The sequence below is a fragment of the Dermacentor andersoni genome, chromosome 8, assembly GCF_023375885.2.
Source record: "Dermacentor andersoni chromosome 8, qqDerAnde1_hic_scaffold, whole genome shotgun sequence".
Lineage (NCBI taxonomy): Eukaryota > Metazoa > Arthropoda > Arachnida > Ixodida > Ixodidae > Dermacentor > Dermacentor andersoni.
In genome coordinates this window covers 147894736-147914029 of record NC_092821.1, presented here as the reverse complement: position 1 = coordinate 147914029, position 19294 = coordinate 147894736, and the positions used below count along the sequence as shown (strand labels likewise).

The following is a 19294-nucleotide window of genomic DNA, read 5'->3' as shown; positions in this document are numbered from 1 at the left end:
TTCAAAGATATTCACGTAAGCCTCCTGTACTCCTTGATTACGTAATGCCTCTATGACTGCTGGTATCTCTACTGGATCAAATGCCTTTTCATAATCCATGAAAGCCATGTAGAGAGGTTGATTGTACTCTTCAGATTACCTGATTGATGAAATGGATGTGATCCATGGTAGAGTATCCCTTCCTGAAGCCAGCCTGTTCTCTAGGTTGACTTAAATCAAGTGTTGCCCTTATTCTATTGGAAATTATCTTGGTTAATGTGCAACAATGCAACACGTCATCTTTTGCAAGGTTATTTTAGGCACTGCATAGGTCACAAGCTTATCGTCATATAATCTTTATACACTTGACTGTTCACAAACTATACCAAAATGCGAACGACAGTCAATATAGATGTGCACTGTGGGACATCAACACAGTGACATTTGTCGAGGGAGGTTTGGTGAAAGGTGTATGCAGAGAAATGAATGACACATGCTGAAGCATTCATTTATTTATTTATTTACTTCACAGGCTGCAAGGTTGTAGTAGTAGGTGAGGGGGAATAAAGAAGTAGATACAGAAGGAAGGAGGGCACAACATTACACAACACTTAACAAACAATAACAGAAAAAACATGAAAAAGGCTCTTGCAAACAGAACTCAAGCGGAATGAAAGAAAAACGATAACAGGGCACAAAGTTATACAAAGCTTAACAATAAAAATCAACTAACGAACAAGGCTTTCCAATGAATAGCATAAAAAGGCTTAAATCTGTCCATGTTTCATGGTGATATACTCAGTGGCCCAAGAATGGGCTAGGTTAAACATAGGAAATTCAAGTAAATTATTAAAAATAATGATGTCATGACATCTTTGCACTTTGATGGTACCTGTGAGCTGACATAACATTTGCAAGCCTTGTGTGGTTTATTTCTTGGCTACAAAGAAATGTGCTAATTGAAACCTGGAGCAACCAGACCATAAATAATTCAGGAATCCCGTTTTTACCCTTCTTTACCTCGGTGTGGAACAGCAGGCCAAGGATGCACTCCTTCGGTCAACCTTTTCGCCTTTTCTCGTCATTAAATATTATTTTCCTTCCCTCAATCTGCCCTAGCGATTTTAGGGGTTAAGGAGTTCTTAATTGTTGCAAAAATGTCAGCTAAAATGCTGGCCAGCGAATGTATTGTCTCCCTTGGAAACGCAGCGGGTTCGCTGTCCCGTCACAATGACACTTCCTTTGTGCTATCGCTCCACGATGCCCTACTACAGCTGTCGGTGTTCTGTTAAAAAGTACTCATTCTGTTGTTCAGGGACTAACATCCCATTAATTCCTTATATGAACATAGGCTTCGCTGACGAGTGTCGCATACACTGGCCTCTCACTACTTCCACTGATGTTTCCATACTTCAGTATGACTTGCAACTGATCCAAGTCTGGTGCAGTAAATGGCTTGTGTCACTTTATGTTAACAAAGCAATAGTATTTTCATTTTACCATCCATGTAACTACATATACCTGCTACTTACTTTCTGAATGAAAGTAAAAATGGCATGAAAATGGCTGTCGGGCTGCGTCCATTTTTTACGGCTTCTTCAGTGTTTCTCACGTTATAATTTCGAATAGCCCTTATTTTCTCCTTGTTGATAAGTTTTGACAGTTCCGCTAATTCTATGTTATCTCTTGAGTTGGACACTTTCATTCTTTGTAGCTTATTTATTAGGTCCTTTGTTACTTGGGAGAGTCTGCCTACTGGTTGCCTTGCCTCCCACTTCAATTGCTGCCTCTGAAGCAAGCCTCGTTATGGTTTCATTCATTACCTCTATGTCATCATCATCATCATCTTTCTGTTCTAAGGTTGCATATTTGTTTGCAAGTACCAGCCTAAATTTGTCTGCTTTTACCCTTACTGCCTCTAAGTTGACCTGTTTCTTCTTGACAAATTTTAGTCTTTCTCCGTTCAAATTGAGGTGAATCCTAGCCCTCACTAACCTATGATCACTGTACTTTACCCTACCTGTCACTTCTATACCCTTCACTATGCTGGGATCGGCTGAAAGTATGAAATCAGTTTCATTTCTCGTTTCACCATTAGGGCTTTTCCAGGTCCACTTTCTGTTGCTATGCTTCCTGAAAGAGGTGTTCATTACTCGCAGCTTATTCCTTTCTGCGAATTCTACCAGTATCTCTCGTCTAGCATTCCTAGAATCAGCGCCACAGTTTCCAATTGCTTGTTCACCAGCTTGGATCCCATAGGGCAGACATTGTCAGCTCCAAACTGGAAGCTTACCATTATTATTAAAAAGGAAGGTGTACAATCAGTGCATTTTACCGGTGCTGACATATGGGGCAGAGACTTGGAGACTGACAAAGAAGCCCGAGAACAAGTTAAGGACTGCACAAAGAGTGATGGAATGAAGAATACTAGGCATAATATAAAGAGACAGAAAGAGAGCAGTTTGGATCAGAGAGCAAATGGGTATAGCCGATATTCTAATTGACATTATGAGAAAAAAATGAAGCTGGGCAGGTCATGTTAGATAACCGTTGGACCAGTAGGGTTACAGAATGGGTACCAAGAGAAGGGAAGTGCAGTCGAGGGTGGCAGAAGACTAAGTGGGGCGATGAAATTAGGAAATTCATGGGCGCTAGTTGGAATCAGTTGGCGCAGGACAGGGGTAATTGGAGATCGCAGGGAAAGGCCTTCATCCTGCAGTGGACATAGAATGGGTTGATGATGGATGGATGGAATGTTTTCCACACTTGAAGTATCAGAAATATGCTTGATTTACAGTTGTGCACATTGCTTTTGGTTGGTGTTAGTATTCCTTGTTAGATTTTGCATACGCATGCCCCGCTTATGTAATAGTCTTTGGAAGTTTAAGGGTTCAATAAATGATAAAGAACTAAATTTGAGCGCAAGAGCTTTTTTTTTACCTGTGACTCCCATCGAGAGACAAATAAATAAATAAACATGTTTATTACATAAACGAAGCTTTGGACAGGCGTCCTCATTCCAGCATGCCTTGAGCTCAGGCCTCGTCCTGGGCCCTCGCTATCAGTTGTTGCTGATCCTCGAGGTCGAAGCTAGCCAAGGCTCTGTCCCCAAGCTTGTTGGTTTGACAAAGGTTTGGAACATGTAATGTAATGATGATAATGTTTGGAGGATGATGGCTACTTGCCTGCAACCCTCTACTATGTGCCTGACCCGGGTTCCGTGCAGAAGTGGCATTGCGAAGAGAATTATTGTGTAGGGGCTATGAGGTGATTTCTGGTTGGGTGGGGGAATGTAATAACTTGCAGAGTTCAGCGAAATCGCTCCTGCTCTCTAGGTAGTGACTTGCGTGGGGTTGCATATGTTTTGCGGGTCAGCTTGTAATGTTGCATGATCTCTTGGTACGAGACTAGAGGGTGGACATGCTCGGGTTCGATTTCCTCGGCGTCGACTCGGTGGGTCAAATCTCGAGTCGTGTGGTTCGAGATCTCGTTGCCAGGAATGCCGTCGTGAGCTGGCACCCTGCTGATCATGAGCGATCTCGTTGGTGGCCTTTGGTTGATGATTTTGAGCGCAATGGCATGAATTCTGCCGCTAGCGAAGCTGCGTCATGCCTGTTGGGAGTCAGTCACTGTGATGTCCACCTCTGTTTGGGAGAGCGCAAGACCTATGGCCGCTTCTCCAGCTTGTAGGGGATTGTTTTGGGGGAGTGAAATGCTGCTTCTATGTTCTTTGTTGATTATCGTGCCTGTTGTGCCTGTGCGCCTGGGATTAGACCCTGCATCCATGTAGGCTGTAGAGGGTTGACTCCCATATTACTTGTGTATGGCTTGGGTGCGGGCCTCCTTTCGCTGTGCATGGTGCACTGGGTGCATGTTATGAGGTAGGGGACATATGGTGTTTTTCCCGATGGCATGGGGCAAGCTCTCAATCTGAGGCGGCGGATGGCTGAGTGGTGCAGAGAGCCCCAGACACAAGAGGATGGACTTCCCCATTTCCGTAACCGCCAACCTAATTCGCTGGCTGGATAAATGTGCCTTAATCAGCTTGTCGGCTGTGTTGTGCACTCCTAGTCGTACAAGGTGTGCTGTGGACATACTGATCAGCAGGCCCATCGCCTGCTTATATGCCTTTCTGATCATTGTGTTGATTTCTTTGATTGCGTCGCATTGAATAGTGCATGTTGAATAGCGATTGCCATAGAAATGTGACTGCCACGGCTGGCAATTCAACCCCTCACCTTGTGTTAGCAGCAGAATGCCACAGTGGCAGGTGAATAAATTGAAAACAATTTCATTGTAGACGTATTTGTTTTTTTTTTCTTGCTTGTATGTATGTAAAAATTGCGAGAAATGAGTGTGTCATTGCAAAAAAATGCTGTTTGTAGCCCTTCATTATATAAACTGCATATTGTGTACTTGAAATGCAGCAATTTCTTTTAAAATCCCAGGGAGAAATGTTCTTGCAAGTAGCATTGTACTTCATTACTTCTAAAGGTAGTAATGACAGAGAATATATATGGGTTTGCACAGTAACAACTGTGAACGCAAACTTTATTAGAAAATGTTACTAGAAACATGTTATGCATGAATACCTCCGCACACTTGATTAGCTGTGGACCTGCAAGAACCGTTTATACTTGAAGGATACAATCATTCATTATTCACACGAAGAGCAACTGGCTGACTTCACTGCACAGTTTGGTTTACTTTTCTTTAACATGTTGTCTTCTACTGTTTCATCTACATAAGAACAGGCTGTGTGCCTGCATTTTGAATTGCTGCACAAGTTTCACATGACTTTGCGGGAGGGTGCGCTGTCACTGTGCAAGCTAACAATGTTATGCAACAGTATAATTAATTAGCGTTCAAAGCCAGGGTTAATACTGGTGCAGTAAGGATACAAAGTCTGCAACATAATAAAGGTATATTGGTCTCCTTGCATGCAAAAAAAAAAAGACTCCATCAGAGAAGAGATACAGTGTACGTGAAATATTCTGAAACAAATTGACGATGCTGTTTATTCTTGCCACGGAGTTAAATATGCTATCGTAGAAAATTCATTACGATAGCCTGCGCACTTGTCATGTCAAATTTAATAAGCAAGTGGGGTAATATAACCTTTCAAGATGCATTGGGAAATTTACGTGTGTGGAAAACCAATAGGAAAAGAATGCAACTAAACAGTCGTGCATTCAGAGCAACATTGAAACTTCGTCTACTCTGCTGTCTTGCCATTTGTCCTTGCAGAGGCTGCAATTATTTGAACTGCTCCGTACGGGCTATTTTTGTATGCTACTAAACAATTAAGAAAATTGTGATGACCCCAAAAGGCCATTTTGTCTCGTGGGAATCGAATATCTCGTAGCACTGGCAACTCACAAAGGTGCGTGTCTATAGAATACGAAGCAAACATGAAAATGCATTTCATTTGCCACGTGGCCGCCAACGAATGCACAGAAATGGGAGAAGGGAATCTGCGGTACAAGTTCTTACAGCCAAGCTGCATACGGCCACGGCAATTTTTCTACGTCCATGCGTGTACACCGTCGCGTCGACAAAGAACAAAATTTTGTCTCCAGAGCTAGTGTAAAAGAGCCCAGTCTCGTAGGCTCATTAGCATAAGTGTCAAAACGTATGATGGATGGGCCCATTGTTCGTCCCGGTGCGCTCGTCGCAAGTCTGGAGTGATTGATGACCGATTGAGCTCGGCGCATTGCCGCTAGGGGGCAACCGTATCGGTGAAAAGGCCGTAATAAACATACACGTCAGTGTTGCCAGGTTTGGCTATATATAGCCAAATTGGGCTACAGAAAAAAAATTTTGGCGTCGACTTGGGCGAGTTGGCTACGTGGCTATATTTGGGCTACTGAAAATCTGCGACTTGGCTTTGTTTGGGCTATGAGTGGCGCCTTAAAGGGAAGCTGAAACGGTTTTCAATTTCTATGAATTGCTGGGATTGGGAAGAACAGACCTAATAATTTCCGGTTCTGAATTTTTTTTTTCGTTTTGTTAATATAACGGGCGGAAATCGCTTTCTAAATCACCCGCGCGGACACGCCCCCATCGCTTCCCGGAGCGCCGGGTGAGGACGTTGGCAGAGGAGAGAACCGGCGAGAGTGACGTCATGGGCGGAGACCGAGCCAACCGAGCTGCGGACCGGCGTGCTGACATGTGCTGGCATGCCTCTTTCCGTCCTGCGCTTTACTGAACGACGCTACGAGAGATCTGCCGCCGCCGCCGCCGCTCACGTTTGTTTTGCGATTTTCGTAAACTGTTCTTTCCTTCTGTGCTGCGTGAGTGCCTACAGCCAAGGGCGCCCAACATGCCCTCGTTCTGTGCAGCATTCGGCTGCGCGAACACAGGCGGGCGAGACGATGTGGTGTTTCACAAATTCACAAACTGAAGCCCGAACAACTTCAAGTACACAGCTTGGCAGAATTCGACGGTTCTTCTTTCCCAACTTTTTCCATACTAGCCAGACAAACTGGCGGTATGCTGCATACCTCAACTGCCTGTAAAGAAAAAATTGCTTTTGCATCACTCTTTTTCCATTGGCCATATCATTTTCACACCTGTGTGTAAACTTCTTGCCTTGCCCAGCCGGTTCGACTCCTTTCTGGGCAAGTGCCACTTCCAGTACTGCCCTGCTGAGGCACACAGTCCTGAATTGTCTTGAACTTGTTACGCACTGCGTGCGCTTCTGTTTTTTCCTAATCTCTTGCACCTCCTGGCAGCACAAGCAGTTCTCTTCATCTTCCATCAATACGCAGCACATGCAGGTGCACCTAGTTTAATGAAAGCGTGATTAGGCCCACATTGATGCACTGGAGAAATACGAACATTTGCAGCCATTAACGTCTGGTAACACAGTTTTAGCGTAGCCGGATAGCCTTACAACAAATGCGAAAACGCGTTGTTGCTAGCGTTGCTATACTCCGTTTCATACATCAGGTACAGCGCTGTGGAGGCTTGAGATACTTCTTGCAGTGGCTGCGTTCGCACTTAGAAAAAGTTTGGTGTTTCTTGACCCAATTTTTCAGAAAGCTTTCCATATATAAGCTCAGTTCGGAATGAAAAAAAAAAAAAGAATTTACCCATAGAAACCATCCGTGTACTTATACGGCTGCTAACACGTTCTTTTAAAAAAAATTTCTTTTCGGTATTTTTTAATTGCAGCCCGTCGCGGCAGCTTCACGTGCATGCTCGCGCGAGCAAACGCCGCTGGCACGCTGCGAAGCATAGACGGAAACGCGCGCAGTAATAAATTTTGGTGACCGGACTTCGAGCGTAGCTTCCACAGCGATGCACCTGAGGTATCAAATGGAGTGTAGGCTTGCCTAGTGACATTCGACGTACGGTTCAGTTATCGTGTTTACCACACGGCGGTGCTAAAACTGCCTGATATCTTTATGTCAACACTAGCATGGAGCACGCATACAGATTCTTGATCGAGCCACACTCGCAAAGTCGTCGAACCATAGTATGAATATTGCACATATAATACCTCTGGTCATCTCTGGATGTGTATGATAAGCAACTTCCATGACTGTACCTCACAGCACTGCATGTGCGCGCTTTGAAACGCGGCACTTATGTTCGCGATCGTGTATCAACGCTGAAAAAACCACGGGACTTTAGACAAGCAGCGGCAAGGTGCTTGACATCGCGGAATTGCACCCGTGTAAATCTAATGAGAAGTTAGTGCTTCGGCATTCTTCCAGCAGCATGTTCCCAGTGACACTTTAGCGCATTTTTTCTCCCGTCATTGCAACGTGCAGCTACATGAAAAAAAAAAAAACATGCGTACCAGCTAAGATTTCCAGCGCGCGAGAAGGTGCACACATCGCTCTCGCTGTTGGCACACTCAATATCGTCGTTGACTCTGTTGCCGCCATCGTTTTCCGTATCGGCTGTGGGTTCAAACATGTACGGGGACAATACAAGCTGTCGGAGACAGCGAGAACGTTCCATCTTGCAACTCAGCTGTGAAGCCAGAACAGCAGAACCGCGTGCTACCAGAGAGAAAGGAATGGTGCTACGCTCTGAAACGGAGACATGCGGCGGCGCCGACCGGCGACTACCGCCAACGACGTCACAGCGGCCCCGAGCAATCACGGGCAACAGCGGCGTTCGCGCGATGCCCTGAGGCGCTGGTGCGCGTTTTCTTGGAAAAACAGCCGCTTGCGTTTGTGTATCGTTCTCTGAGCCGATGGTTCTATCCTTGACGCACTTAAATTTACAGCGCACTTCACCATGCTAACATTTTCGCCAGCAATGCCGTTTCATCTTCGTCTTATCCCGACACCCAATCACCGGGCATCGGGATGAGCCTGGGAGTGGAGGGTGTTCCACAGTACACTGTACTAACATGGTTAAGCTCAGAAACGGAGAGCAATAAGGTTGGGCGATCGTAGCGCCGGCATGAAAGAAGAGAAGCACGGGTAGATGACACGCTCCAGTGTGTCCATGGCGAAGGCGTCTCGTCGAAGTATCGCGCTGGGCACAGCTTCCGACCTAGTCCGCGTATCTCACGGTAAGCTTTATACTGCTATTTTCCTTTGCGTGCGAAATGAACTTTAACGCGATAGCGTTAAGGGCCCCGTGTCGCAAAAAATCTGGCGTCGGCGCCGTTGTCCGTGTGAGAAAAATGATCCCGAACTACGTAGGCCTTTGGCTGGCGCATATGCATTACTGAAATAATTGATTTTCTCAAAGTAAAACGCGTCAGAAAATTTGTAAAGTACAACCTACAGACATGGTAGCGTCGAATTGTAATTTGAATATACGAGAAAACATATTTTTGTTACGCGGAACCTCGAACACAAACCCCTTTTCCAGCTGCCGTTCGACGTCTTAGTAGGAGGGCGATCATGTGGGCTAGTTGGTTTTCCATGAGAATGTGTCGTGCAGCGCGAAGCGGGAAAGGGGACACAGGAAAAAATGAGGACAAGCGGTTACTGCCAAGTAGGAGCGGCGTGCCCCCCTCGGTTCCATGCAACACCATCCAGATGGCACTCGCCTCCGTGGCAGCGACGGCGCCTGCCGTGCGAATGGAATGAAAAAAAAAGAACCAGAAAGCTTGCCTTCGTGCATATTGTTCTCCTCCAGCGTTTGCAGGTAAACATTATGGTTGCATAAGCTGCAGTTGCCGGGAAGCGTCAGAAGCAGTCAGGGATCTTTGAGTGCTATCACGTTCCACTCTTAAATGTGAATGTTAAAGAGCTGAGAACCAATTTTCATGGTGCCTATTTTTTAGTACAATGGAAAGTTCACCGGTCAGAGTGTGTTATCAAGAAGTGGTAACGTGGAAAACGCCGTGGAACATTTTTATCAGAATGTTTTTATCTGCAGTGAGGATGTAGTCTTTCACTCTCAGTTTGCTAAATGCGGTGATAGGTGAGCGCGATAATTATTCTACGCCAGCATTAGTGGGAGGCAGACAAGTGCGGCCGTAAATGTGACAAAGTATTTTGTCTAGCGATTCGACGTTCCTGCGATTCATGTTTTCCGAATTGTTAAGTACTTCTGTGGTAATAGCTACGTGTTTTCATTGTTTCCTGTCCAACTGCTTTGGTATTTAAACAGTCGAATCGAAACCAATCGGATTGAAAATGAAACGACGATTTTACACGTGATACGCAGTTCAGCGTGTTGCCGTAGCCATGCGTGTACTTTTGATTTCCGAAGCATAGAATGAAGCGCAAGTGTCTAATATTATAGCAACTGCAATTTAAGCAATAATTTTCTTGTACTTAATAACAACCGACTTACAGTAATCTCATAGACTACATCCGAACTATTAAGATTTCATTGCCAGGCCTCGCCACTTACTGGCTTTTGAGATTTTCTTTGCCAATTTAAAATTATAATGCCTACTTCAATCCCGAACAACGTGCCTATTTCTATCACCATAAATCATGATCAGTTCATTTCCATCAACATCTCACAACACTTTCTGGCCAGTTGTCCTCAAGCATCCTCGGAGTTTTTTTGTTCGTGCTTACATTTTAGATTCATCTCAATAGGTTCTCCCTCAGCAGCGATTCGCTAGAACTTGAGTTTCCGGGGCCAACAAAAAAGTTTTCTGTGTGCAAGCATCTGCTCAGTGGCTATGGTGTTGGGCTGCTGAGCACGAGGTCACGGGATCGATTGCCGGCCACGGCGGCCACATTTCAATGGGGCGAAATGCGAAAAAACCCGTGTACTTAGATTTAGGTGCACGTTAAAGCACCCCAGGTGGTCGAAATTTCCGGAGTCCCCCACTACGGCGTGCCTCATAATCAGAAAGTGGTTTTGGCACGTAAAACCCCATAATTTAATTTTTTTTGTGCAAGCATCATGTAGCTGTTGCAAATTGAAAGCGTCGACCGTCACGGCATCACGGACATTTTTTTTACGACGGGTTGTACAAAAAGAGATTACCGTGGTATAATGTAAAAATTTATATACAGATAAAACTGAAAATAATAATGGCTATATTTGGCTACAAATTTGTTTTGCTCTTTTTTGTGTTTGGCTACATTTGGGCTACAGTTTCTCTAGCTTTGGGCTACGCCGCGTTGTCCGACCTGGCAACACTGATACACGTGTGTATCGTCTTATGTCTGTTCGTCTGTAGAGCGACTTCAGTGTCGCCTGGAGCGACCTTATCGTGAGTCGTTCCATGGGGCGGCCGCGTATCGTGCGCACCGAAGAGGAGCAACGCGTCCACCTACAACGACGACGGGAGAAGCAGCGAGAATGTGCGCGCCGGCGGCGCGCAGCCGCTAGGGCCGCTCGTGCGTCCGTCGACGAGCTCGACCCGCTGCGTGCCCGTCTGGCCCGCCAAGAGCGTCGGCGCGCGCAGAACCGGGAATGTCAGCGCCGGCGGCGGGACGCCGCCAAGGCCCGTCGCAGCGATCCCCGACCCGGTGACGATCCGCTGCGGGCCCGTGACGAGCGGGCGCGCGAACAGCACCGGGAACGCGAGCGGAGGCGGCGACAGAGCAGCACCGGCGAGAAGCGGGCGGCGGAAGCCGCTCGCAAACGGCAAGCCCGCGACGACCCCGAATACCGCGAGGCCGGAAACGCGAAACGGCGACGGTGCTACAACCCTCCGCAATGTTTCCCCGGTGTTTCGGCGCGGTTTGAGCGTGAGTTTCTGAACGATCCGTTCGGCTCTGCGTGTGGGGTGTGTGTGACCCGTCTCTGGTTCGCGGGCGATCTGACTAGCCTTGCGACGGTGTGCGTCATCGGAGCGCGTGCGTGTGGGACGCGCTGTGAAGCGTTGCCGAAAGGCAAAGACAGTGCCTCGTTCTGCTGCCGTGACTGGGTACGCGCATCCGCCTATTCTCCCTTCGCGTACGTACCGGATTCGGCAATCTCCACGCATAGCACTTGTGCTGAGAGACGCCATTTCCCAAAACAGACCGCGAAATAGCTTTGCGCGTAATTTCGACGGGAGGTCGCAGCGATTGGTCTCAGTCAAAAGGGGGGGGGGGGGGAGAGGGAGAGGTCACTGCGGTTTCTGTCTCACGAAGGCTTTTAACCAGAAAAAAATACGCGTTTTGCTACTTTCTGAGAGGGGCTGCTTGCTTCTGCCGCCCGTGACTAGAGAGAAAGCGGAGTCGTAACGTGCGTACCGCGATCGCACGCTGTAGATGTAGCATACAAACAACGACGCTGTTTCGGAGAAACGTACTACGTACGGGCTTGCGAGGCGACTCAGCAATGGGACGGCCACGCATCGTTCGTTCTCCCGAAGAGCAGCTGGCCTACGAGCGACAGCGCCGAGAGCAGGAGCGGGAGAGATCGCGTCGGCGTCGCGCACACGCCTCGGCAGAAGATCGGGCCCGCGATGCGGCGCGCAAGCGGCAATGTCGGGCCGACCCGGCGGCTCGCGCGGCCGAGCTAGCTCGCGAAGCGGAGCTAAAGCGGCAGCGCTACGCCGCCGACGCCGCGGCCGAGCAATATCGTCAGCGCCGACGTCGGGTCGAGGATCCGGCGTTTCGGGCCCGCGAGGCGGAGCAGCGACGACGCCGACGTCAACGTGGTCGCACCGTAAACCCAGGCCAAACGTGTGCGTAACTTCACTGAGAAACGCGCCGTAAACATTAATTGAGCCGTCGGAATTAAGCCAGCGATAAACACCGGGGCCGCACATCTCGGCTCCGCTGTTCTACCATCTGCACGTTTAATCTCGGACGAGAGCTATCGGTGTCCACTGCAACGCCTGTCACCGGCTCCGGTCGATCAAGGTGGTGGTGTTGTGGAGTGGGGTATTGTGGTGGAGAAAAGATGCGTGTTTATGCAGCCCTCATAGGGTTCACGGCTCAGCATCTGTGGGTAAGGGAAACGATGGGTGGAAACGTGCAGGCAGTTCGACGAGAGTGGCTCCCCCTTTCTTCGAGAGGCGTTCACGTCGCGACCGGTAGACGCGAACCCGGACGCCGGAAATGTCCAACTTCACCGGGTGTCGCGCACGTCCGGTCATGCTGCCGTTGATCGACAAGCTCGTGAGTGAACGAATAATTTCGCATGCGCTTAGTTTTTCGATACGAAAGCGTCAAATGGCACATTGAGCCGAAAAGCCGGCGTCTGTAGCAGCAAAACGGCACCTGAATTCCCATTGGCTGAGACGTCACGTCACGTGGTCGCCACGAGCGGGCGGGCGAGACGGCGAAACGCAACAGCTGCGCGCCAGCTGTCGCGTGAGGGGAGAGCGCATCGCCGTGACGCTGGCTCGGGCGGCACGTACCGCTATGGAGTCTCGAGCACCTAGATCGCCGGCGGCCTCAACTTCGGCCGCACGGAAACGCGGCCGTCCGCGCCAGTACACTGCAGACGAAGTGAGGGAGCGCAAGAACGCGGCAAGACGAGCGAAGAGGCGTGCAGCGAGATCCACCGCCACCAAGCCTCCAGACGCCAACACGCGCCGGGCAGAACGAGCAGCAGCGCAGCGCGCTCGGAGACAGCACGAAGCCATCCGAAAGCGTGAGGCGGAAGCGGATCGCCAGGCAAAGCGTCTCAAGCGGCAAGACGAGGCCTTTCGACGACGCGAAGCCGAAGCCAAGCGTCGCAGGAGGCAGGAGCAGGCAGAGGCGAGGCGCCAGATGCGCGGAGGGGAAGCCGAAGCAAGGTCGCGGTCGCACCGAGCAGCCACAGACCGATTCGTCAAAGCGTTCGTCGAGAATCCGTTCGGCAGCGCGTGTAGTGTGTGCGACAGATTGTGGTTTACCGACGATAGGACCAAGGCACCGGAAAAGACGCATTCCCTCCTGGAACAACACTTCCCAGGTCAGAGAGTCACGGCATTCGAACTTTGTCGCGCATGCCTCGCGTGTCATTACTTGCCGCGTCAAAAGTCTCGAAGGACCGCGCAGCGGCGGTCAATTGGACGATAATGATTTCGCATTCACAACTCGTAAGAAGTGCTTAGTGACCCCGAGGCGACATTTGGCTAGAAAAAATGGCTGTGGCTTAGCTAAGGTTAAGCCCAGGATGCGAAGCATACTAGCCTTTATTTTAGTTGTTGAACCACTGTTTAGCCTGGTAAACTGCTGTTGCTTGGCTATATTATGCGTTGCATATTGCAATCACTCAGTTCAGCCCTTGGGCGCGGCCGGGCAGCCACCATTGACCTTTAGCGCAACCACGTGACGTGACGTCACGACAGCCGGAGGAAAAGCTGGGCCCCAACTCGCGCAATATGCAACGCATTCTTGGCTTAACCAAGCTAAGCCTGGCCATTTTTGGTTCGGCTAGACGAAGAAAATGGCTATGGCTTAGCTAAGGTTAAGCCCAGGATGCGAAGCATACTAGCCTTTATTTTAGTTGTTGAACCACTGTTTAGCCTGGTGAACTGCTGTTGCTTGGCTATATTTGGTTCGGCTAGACGAAGAAACAACTCATGCAGGCGAGCGCACGAGCTGAGACCCGGCTATGTAGCTACGCGGCCGCAAGCGAGCGCACGAGTTGAGCCTCCGCTTTTGCAGCTGTTATGACGTCATATGGTAGCTACGCGGCCGCGCGCGGCGCAGCAAGGAAGAGCGTGGTTGTGCGGCTAGTATGCTTCGCATAAAAGGGAAGTGACGAGGCAGTAACGAAACTGCAACACTTCTGAAATCGGCTCAGAATCATTATTTCGAGACCTTTTATGCGAAGCATACTAGCCGCACAACCACGCTCTTCCTTGCTGCGCCGCGCGCGGCCGCGTAGCTACCATATGACGTCATAACAGCTGCAAAAGCGGAACTCTTGCGGTCGCACAGATGGTACTGCGGCCTAACTCCCGCTCCTCCCGCTAGGGCACTGACGTCACAACAGCTGCAAGCCGGGCTCAACTCTTGCGCTCGCCTGCGGTCGCACAGCCGGTGCTGCGGCCTAACTCCCGTTCCTCCCGCTAGGGCACTGGCGTCATAACAGCTGTAGAAAAGAGCGGCGCGCTCTCGTCGATGCCAGTTGTATAGCGCGATGGCGGGAAAGGAAAGGGCCGCTCGTCAGACCGCAAAGCGCAAGTTACAAAGAGCCACGGAAACGGCCGAAGAACGAGAAGTTCGGCTTGCCAAGCGACGTGCACAGTACGCGGCTAAACAGCAGCGTTCCTCCACAGAGTCCGAGGTAAAGGATGAAGTTGCGAGTGTATCTGGGAGTACTTCTACTCGCTCGGAGCGGCGCAATGCAACCAAGCGGAGAATACGTGCCGAAGAAACTCCGGAACAGAGGCAACAGCGTCTCGAAAAGGAACGTGCTTACAGGAAGAGGCAAAGCGAGAAACGAAAGGAGCAGCTCGCAGAAGAGATGGTTTTACTACAGACGCAAGAATGCCTCACCGATGCCAATATAGAACAGCGTGAGGCGGAACGTTGTGAAGAACATGCAAGAAGAGTTCGGGAGTTTGAGAGTGCAACTCGTGAGTTTAACAAGCGTTTCACTAACAATCCTTTCGGCTACGTGTGTTCTGTGTGTGACCGGTTGTGGCACAGAGACAAACTTACGTCAGTGACTGCTCTTATGTATCCTACGATACTTAAGGCATATCCAGAGTGGGGTGAAGAAACTCTAACCAGTGCTAGTATGCTTCGCATCCTGGGCTTAACCTTAGGTAAGCCACAGCCATTTTTTTATCTTGACGGGAAGAGTTGGCTACCGTCCGAGAAAATGGACCAGTGTTTTTCTTTTCGAATTTCTCGCGTAAACAGCCCTGTCGCACCGTCAGTGTTACGTAACGCAAAAAGCAGGGATCTTTCATAAGGAGGAAGAAGCGGTGGTGACCAAGGAGACGGAGCCCTGGTGGCAGGGCAATAAAGGCAAAGGCATAGAGTTTCTCTCTATAAACTCTGAGTAAAAAAAAAAAAAAGATATCACCGCCCAAGCACTCCGTACAGATGGTTAACCAGCGAAGCTGACACGTGCGCCTCGGCGTTTATCGCTGGGTAACCCTGACGCGCGCGCAGCAGCTTCTGTCCGGCTTGAAATGGGTAGGCCACGCGTCGGACGTACTCCTGAGGAGCAAGCAGCTTTCAATCGGCGATGCCGCGAGCTGTACGTCTTGCCAATGCTGCAGCCAGGGCACAAGTACAGGCTTGTGTGGTCGAGCGCAAGCAGCAACTGCGTACTGAGAGCATCCGGTAGCGTACCAAGCCGTCGTTTAATGAACCGTCAGGATTAACCCAGTGATAAACACCGGGGCCGCACGTTTCACCTTCGCTGGTTAACCATCTGTACTGAGTGCTCGGCCGGTGATTTTTACAGCGAAGCTGTATATAGCCAGCCGAATCGTCCGTCCTGCCGTCTGTCGCCTGTACGTCGAAAACTCCGACGCAACCACATGCGCGAAAAGAGGCGCGCGATTGGCTGCGCCAGTAGTGACGTCGATCCTTGCTCTCCGTCGCTGCCGAGCGCGCGCGCAGCAGTTTCTCTCCGGTCCCGCAATGGGTAGGCCACGCGTTATACGTACTCTTGAGGAGCAGGCAGCTTTCGATAAGCGACGCCGCGAGCAGAACCGGGAACGAGCCCGTCTACGCCGTGCCGATGCTGCAGCCCGGGCACAAGAACAGGCTCGTGCAGCAGAGCGCAAGCAGCAACTGCGTGCCGAGGATCCAGCAGCCTTCCAAGCAGTGCTTCAGCGCAAAGCGGAATGCAAGCGGCAATGGCGGGCGGACGCCGCCAACCGAGAAGCCGAACTCAATCGCGACGTTGAACGAAAGCGACTACGGCGGGCCCGCGAGCATGAGCAACGTCGGCGGCGGGAATATGACGGCAACAGCACCTTCGCCAGAGCCAACGACGCCCGCTTGAGGCGGGAGTTTCTAGAGCAGCACGTCGGCTCCAGCTACGACAGGCTCTGGTTCGATAGCAACTTAACGAGCATCGATGGTAGCCGGGCCCATCAACAACTCGATGACGCCATGTCGGTTCTGACGCGGTGGTTTCCGGCTGCTCCCGACGTCGGTGAGTTCAAGGTCTGTCGAACGCGCAAGGAATCGTTGATAAACGGGAATTAACCGAACATAAGCACCGTTAACGGTTACGCCTTTTTTTTTTTTTTTTTCGCTTGCGCTGGGGGTTGTGCTGGAGGAGTTTTCGGCGTACGAGCGACAGACGGGCGAATCGGCTAGCCACATAGCTGTATCTAGCCGTGGCATGGCCTCCGAAATCGCACGGCGCGCGTGTGCTTGAAGCGTTTTACAGCGCAGCTGTTTTCCTGACGAACCTGTATAATGAGCCGTATGCGTGGTCGCTTAGAGGGGGGGGGGGGGGGGGGTTCCGGGCTGCCGCGTGGTCCGATAAACCCGGTTCTGTGCCCTCTCCCTTTTCTCGCTCCGCGAAAAGGCAACGCGGCGCACACCTGCAGCCTACATCACGTGCTGCGGCCACGGCATCTGTTACCGTCTCGGAGGCCCGCTAGAACGCTCGCTGAAAGGCGCTCGACGCGCAGGCGGAAGCATTCGGCTGTTGCCGCTGGAAGTGGAAAGGCAAGTGGAAAAAGCAACGAGCGCCGCCTCCCGGAATCAATGGAGAACTGAGAACCGCCGCTACAACATTTCTTTCTCTATATGGCTACAATGTAAAAGTGAGCGACGCGAAGGGCATTTAGTAAACGAGTCCGCGAAGGAAGCCTTCGTGACCTTCCTCCATGAAAGGAGGCTTTGGTAAAGTGAACAAAAAGATGGCGGTGCGAGCGCAGAATAGGGGAGAACGAACGATAGTACGGTGGAGAAGAAAGCACACGTTATTTCTCCGCGCGCCGCACCTGCGGAGTTGGGGTGGAGTGCGCCCGCGCTGGCAGCCGTAGCTGCCGGATGCGTCTGCTGTCGTCTGCCCTCAATACAACGGCGCGGCAGTTGTGGCGTGAAAACACGGGGATGTGCGCCGCGGTGCGTAAGAACCGGATTGTGCATTGCAGAGGTAGACCATTGCAACAGTTGCAGCTCCAACAAAAATGGGAAAGCTGGGAAGACCACGCATTGTGCGCACGGCCGAAGAACAAGCCGAGTGCGAGGAGAGGCGGCGACAGCAGAGACGCGACTATAACCGACGACAACGTGCCCGTGCGAAAGCGGAGAATGCGGCCAGTGACTTTGCCTCCGAAGAACGTCATCGACAGCAGATGCGAGAGGCTAATCGCCGGCGTCGAGCGCAAGCTACCGATGAAGATCGCGCACGGGAGGCCGCTCGTAAGCGTCAAGCTAGGTCGTTCGAGTCTGCGGCCAAGCGGCAGAAGCGTGAGTTGCCACCTCCTTCGAGTTTCACCGGGGCGAATCCGAAATTCAAGAGAATGTTTCTGGTCGCGGAGATTGGCCGTAGTTGCTCAGAACGGCTTCGCTGGCCAATCCGCCACGATATGAATGGGTCGACCCGAAATGTTACAGCGAAGCTGTTTCATGTCCGTCACAAAAAAGAAAGAAAAACAAAATTGAACCGAAAAGTGCATATATCCTTTGGAATCAGGTATACAACACACAGCTAAGTATTAATTTCAGTAAAGAAGAGCACAAAACAAGCGTCAAAACGGCTTGATGGATGATGAACCACCTGTGAACAATGGTAGGCATGTTCCTTTACCCCACGTGTGTTTCCTGATAAAGTTTACGGTTGCATAAGCTGCTCCGGTGGGGAATGGCAACAGCAGCCTACTAATCGGTGAGTGACGTCACCAAACTTTGTACATAAAAGGGAAACCTGCCTAGCAACTCAGTTCATTGCAAGACCACTGTGGGTAGACCACGCAGACTCCCGAAGAGCAGCATGAATATGACGAGTGTCGAAGAGAGCATAATCGTGATGCTCCACAATGGTGTTGTGCTAAGACGAGGCAGAACCCAGCAGTTCACACCATGGAAAACAATCGCAAGCGACAAGCCCACCAAGCCATAGTTTCCTACAATGTACTAGAAGGAACTTTGGTGCTGCAGTTGTTGGCCTGCCATGGGAATGATGGGAAGTACATGGATTTGTCTGATCTTTGTGCTTGTGGATTCAGACGTTCTTGTGAATTTGTTTATTACGCTTTATATGCCTTCATTGTCGTAAACGTCAGAGTAATCTATACCCTTCAAAGTGGAGAAGGCGCCGCGAACATGCACAATCGCTACTAACTGCAACGATTGAGCTTTTCGAGGTAGCCAAATCGAAACGCGCCATGGGGGAAGAGGAGGTATTCTGTAAGAGTCCACCTAGTGGACTGCCCGTTTTGGCCGCTGCTGATTGGCTAGGTCCGTTCCTATCTTCCTTTCTCGTACAGCTGCATACAATCAGCAGCGGCCGAAATTGACAGTCCACTAGGTGGACTCTTACAGAATACCCCCTGGTGTCTCGGGGCACTGGCATGGCCGCAATAAATTAATAAGAGCGTTTCACATCGTCTACTGATGCATGCGTCCGTGGCTTAATCGTTTCAATATCAGGCTTCTGTGCTAGATGTCCTGTGTTCGAATCCTGCCGTCGGGCAATTTTAATAATCTCTGTTTAATTATTTCTTACGCATTGCATTGTTGCAAATTAAGAGATTACAGTCACAAGGCCGTTTGAAGCCAGAATGACGAAGTTTAGGCAAATCCATGTACTCCCCATAATTCCCATGCTGGTACAACCGCTCCCATTGTAGCTCTCGTTCCCTCTAGTAATTATTGTATGAAACTCTATATGCCGAGCCAACGAGGAGCGCCATCAAGCAGAGAACACCGCCAAGTGTAGAAGTAACGCGCGGCTCAATTGGCCAATAATCGCAAGCTACAAGCCCGCCGTGACAAGGAGTGTCGTCAAGCAGAGAACGCTGTCAAGCGGTGCAAGGATCAAGTGGATCAGTTGGCCAAGAGGGACTGGTTTCTGTCTT

General features: G+C 50.1%; 2 protein-coding genes across 7 annotated transcripts in view; one reads left to right on the top strand and one right to left on the bottom strand.

Moving 5' to 3' along the window:
- TyrRS-m (Tyrosine--tRNA ligase, mitochondrial) overlaps positions 1-11759 on the bottom strand; it is a 51665-nt gene extending 39906 nt beyond the window's left edge. The window contains exon 1 of the mRNA XM_055069526.2: positions 11328-11759. Coding sequence (XP_054925501.2) covers positions 11328-11374 — 47 coding nt within the window. The 5' untranslated portion in view covers positions 11375-11759. The remainder of the gene's footprint in view (positions 1-11327) is intronic.
- LOC126528975 (uncharacterized) overlaps positions 1-19294 on the top strand; it is a 45612-nt gene that overhangs the window by 4482 nt on the left and 21836 nt on the right. Inside the window, exon 1 of one of the 6 annotated variants that reach the window (XM_050176576.3) lies at positions 10627-11111. The exons of 1 other annotated variant lie outside the window; for it this stretch is intronic. In XM_050176576.3, coding sequence (XP_050032533.2) covers positions 10643-11111 — 469 coding nt within the window. In that variant the 5' untranslated portion in view covers positions 10627-10642. Of the gene's footprint in view, positions 1-10626; positions 11112-12084; positions 13255-14415; positions 14870-15875; positions 16411-17180; positions 17685-19294 lie in introns of those variants that run through there. 4 more of the 6 variants (XM_050176573.3, XM_055069527.2, XM_050176574.2 and 1 more) reach the window with 4 other exon arrangements.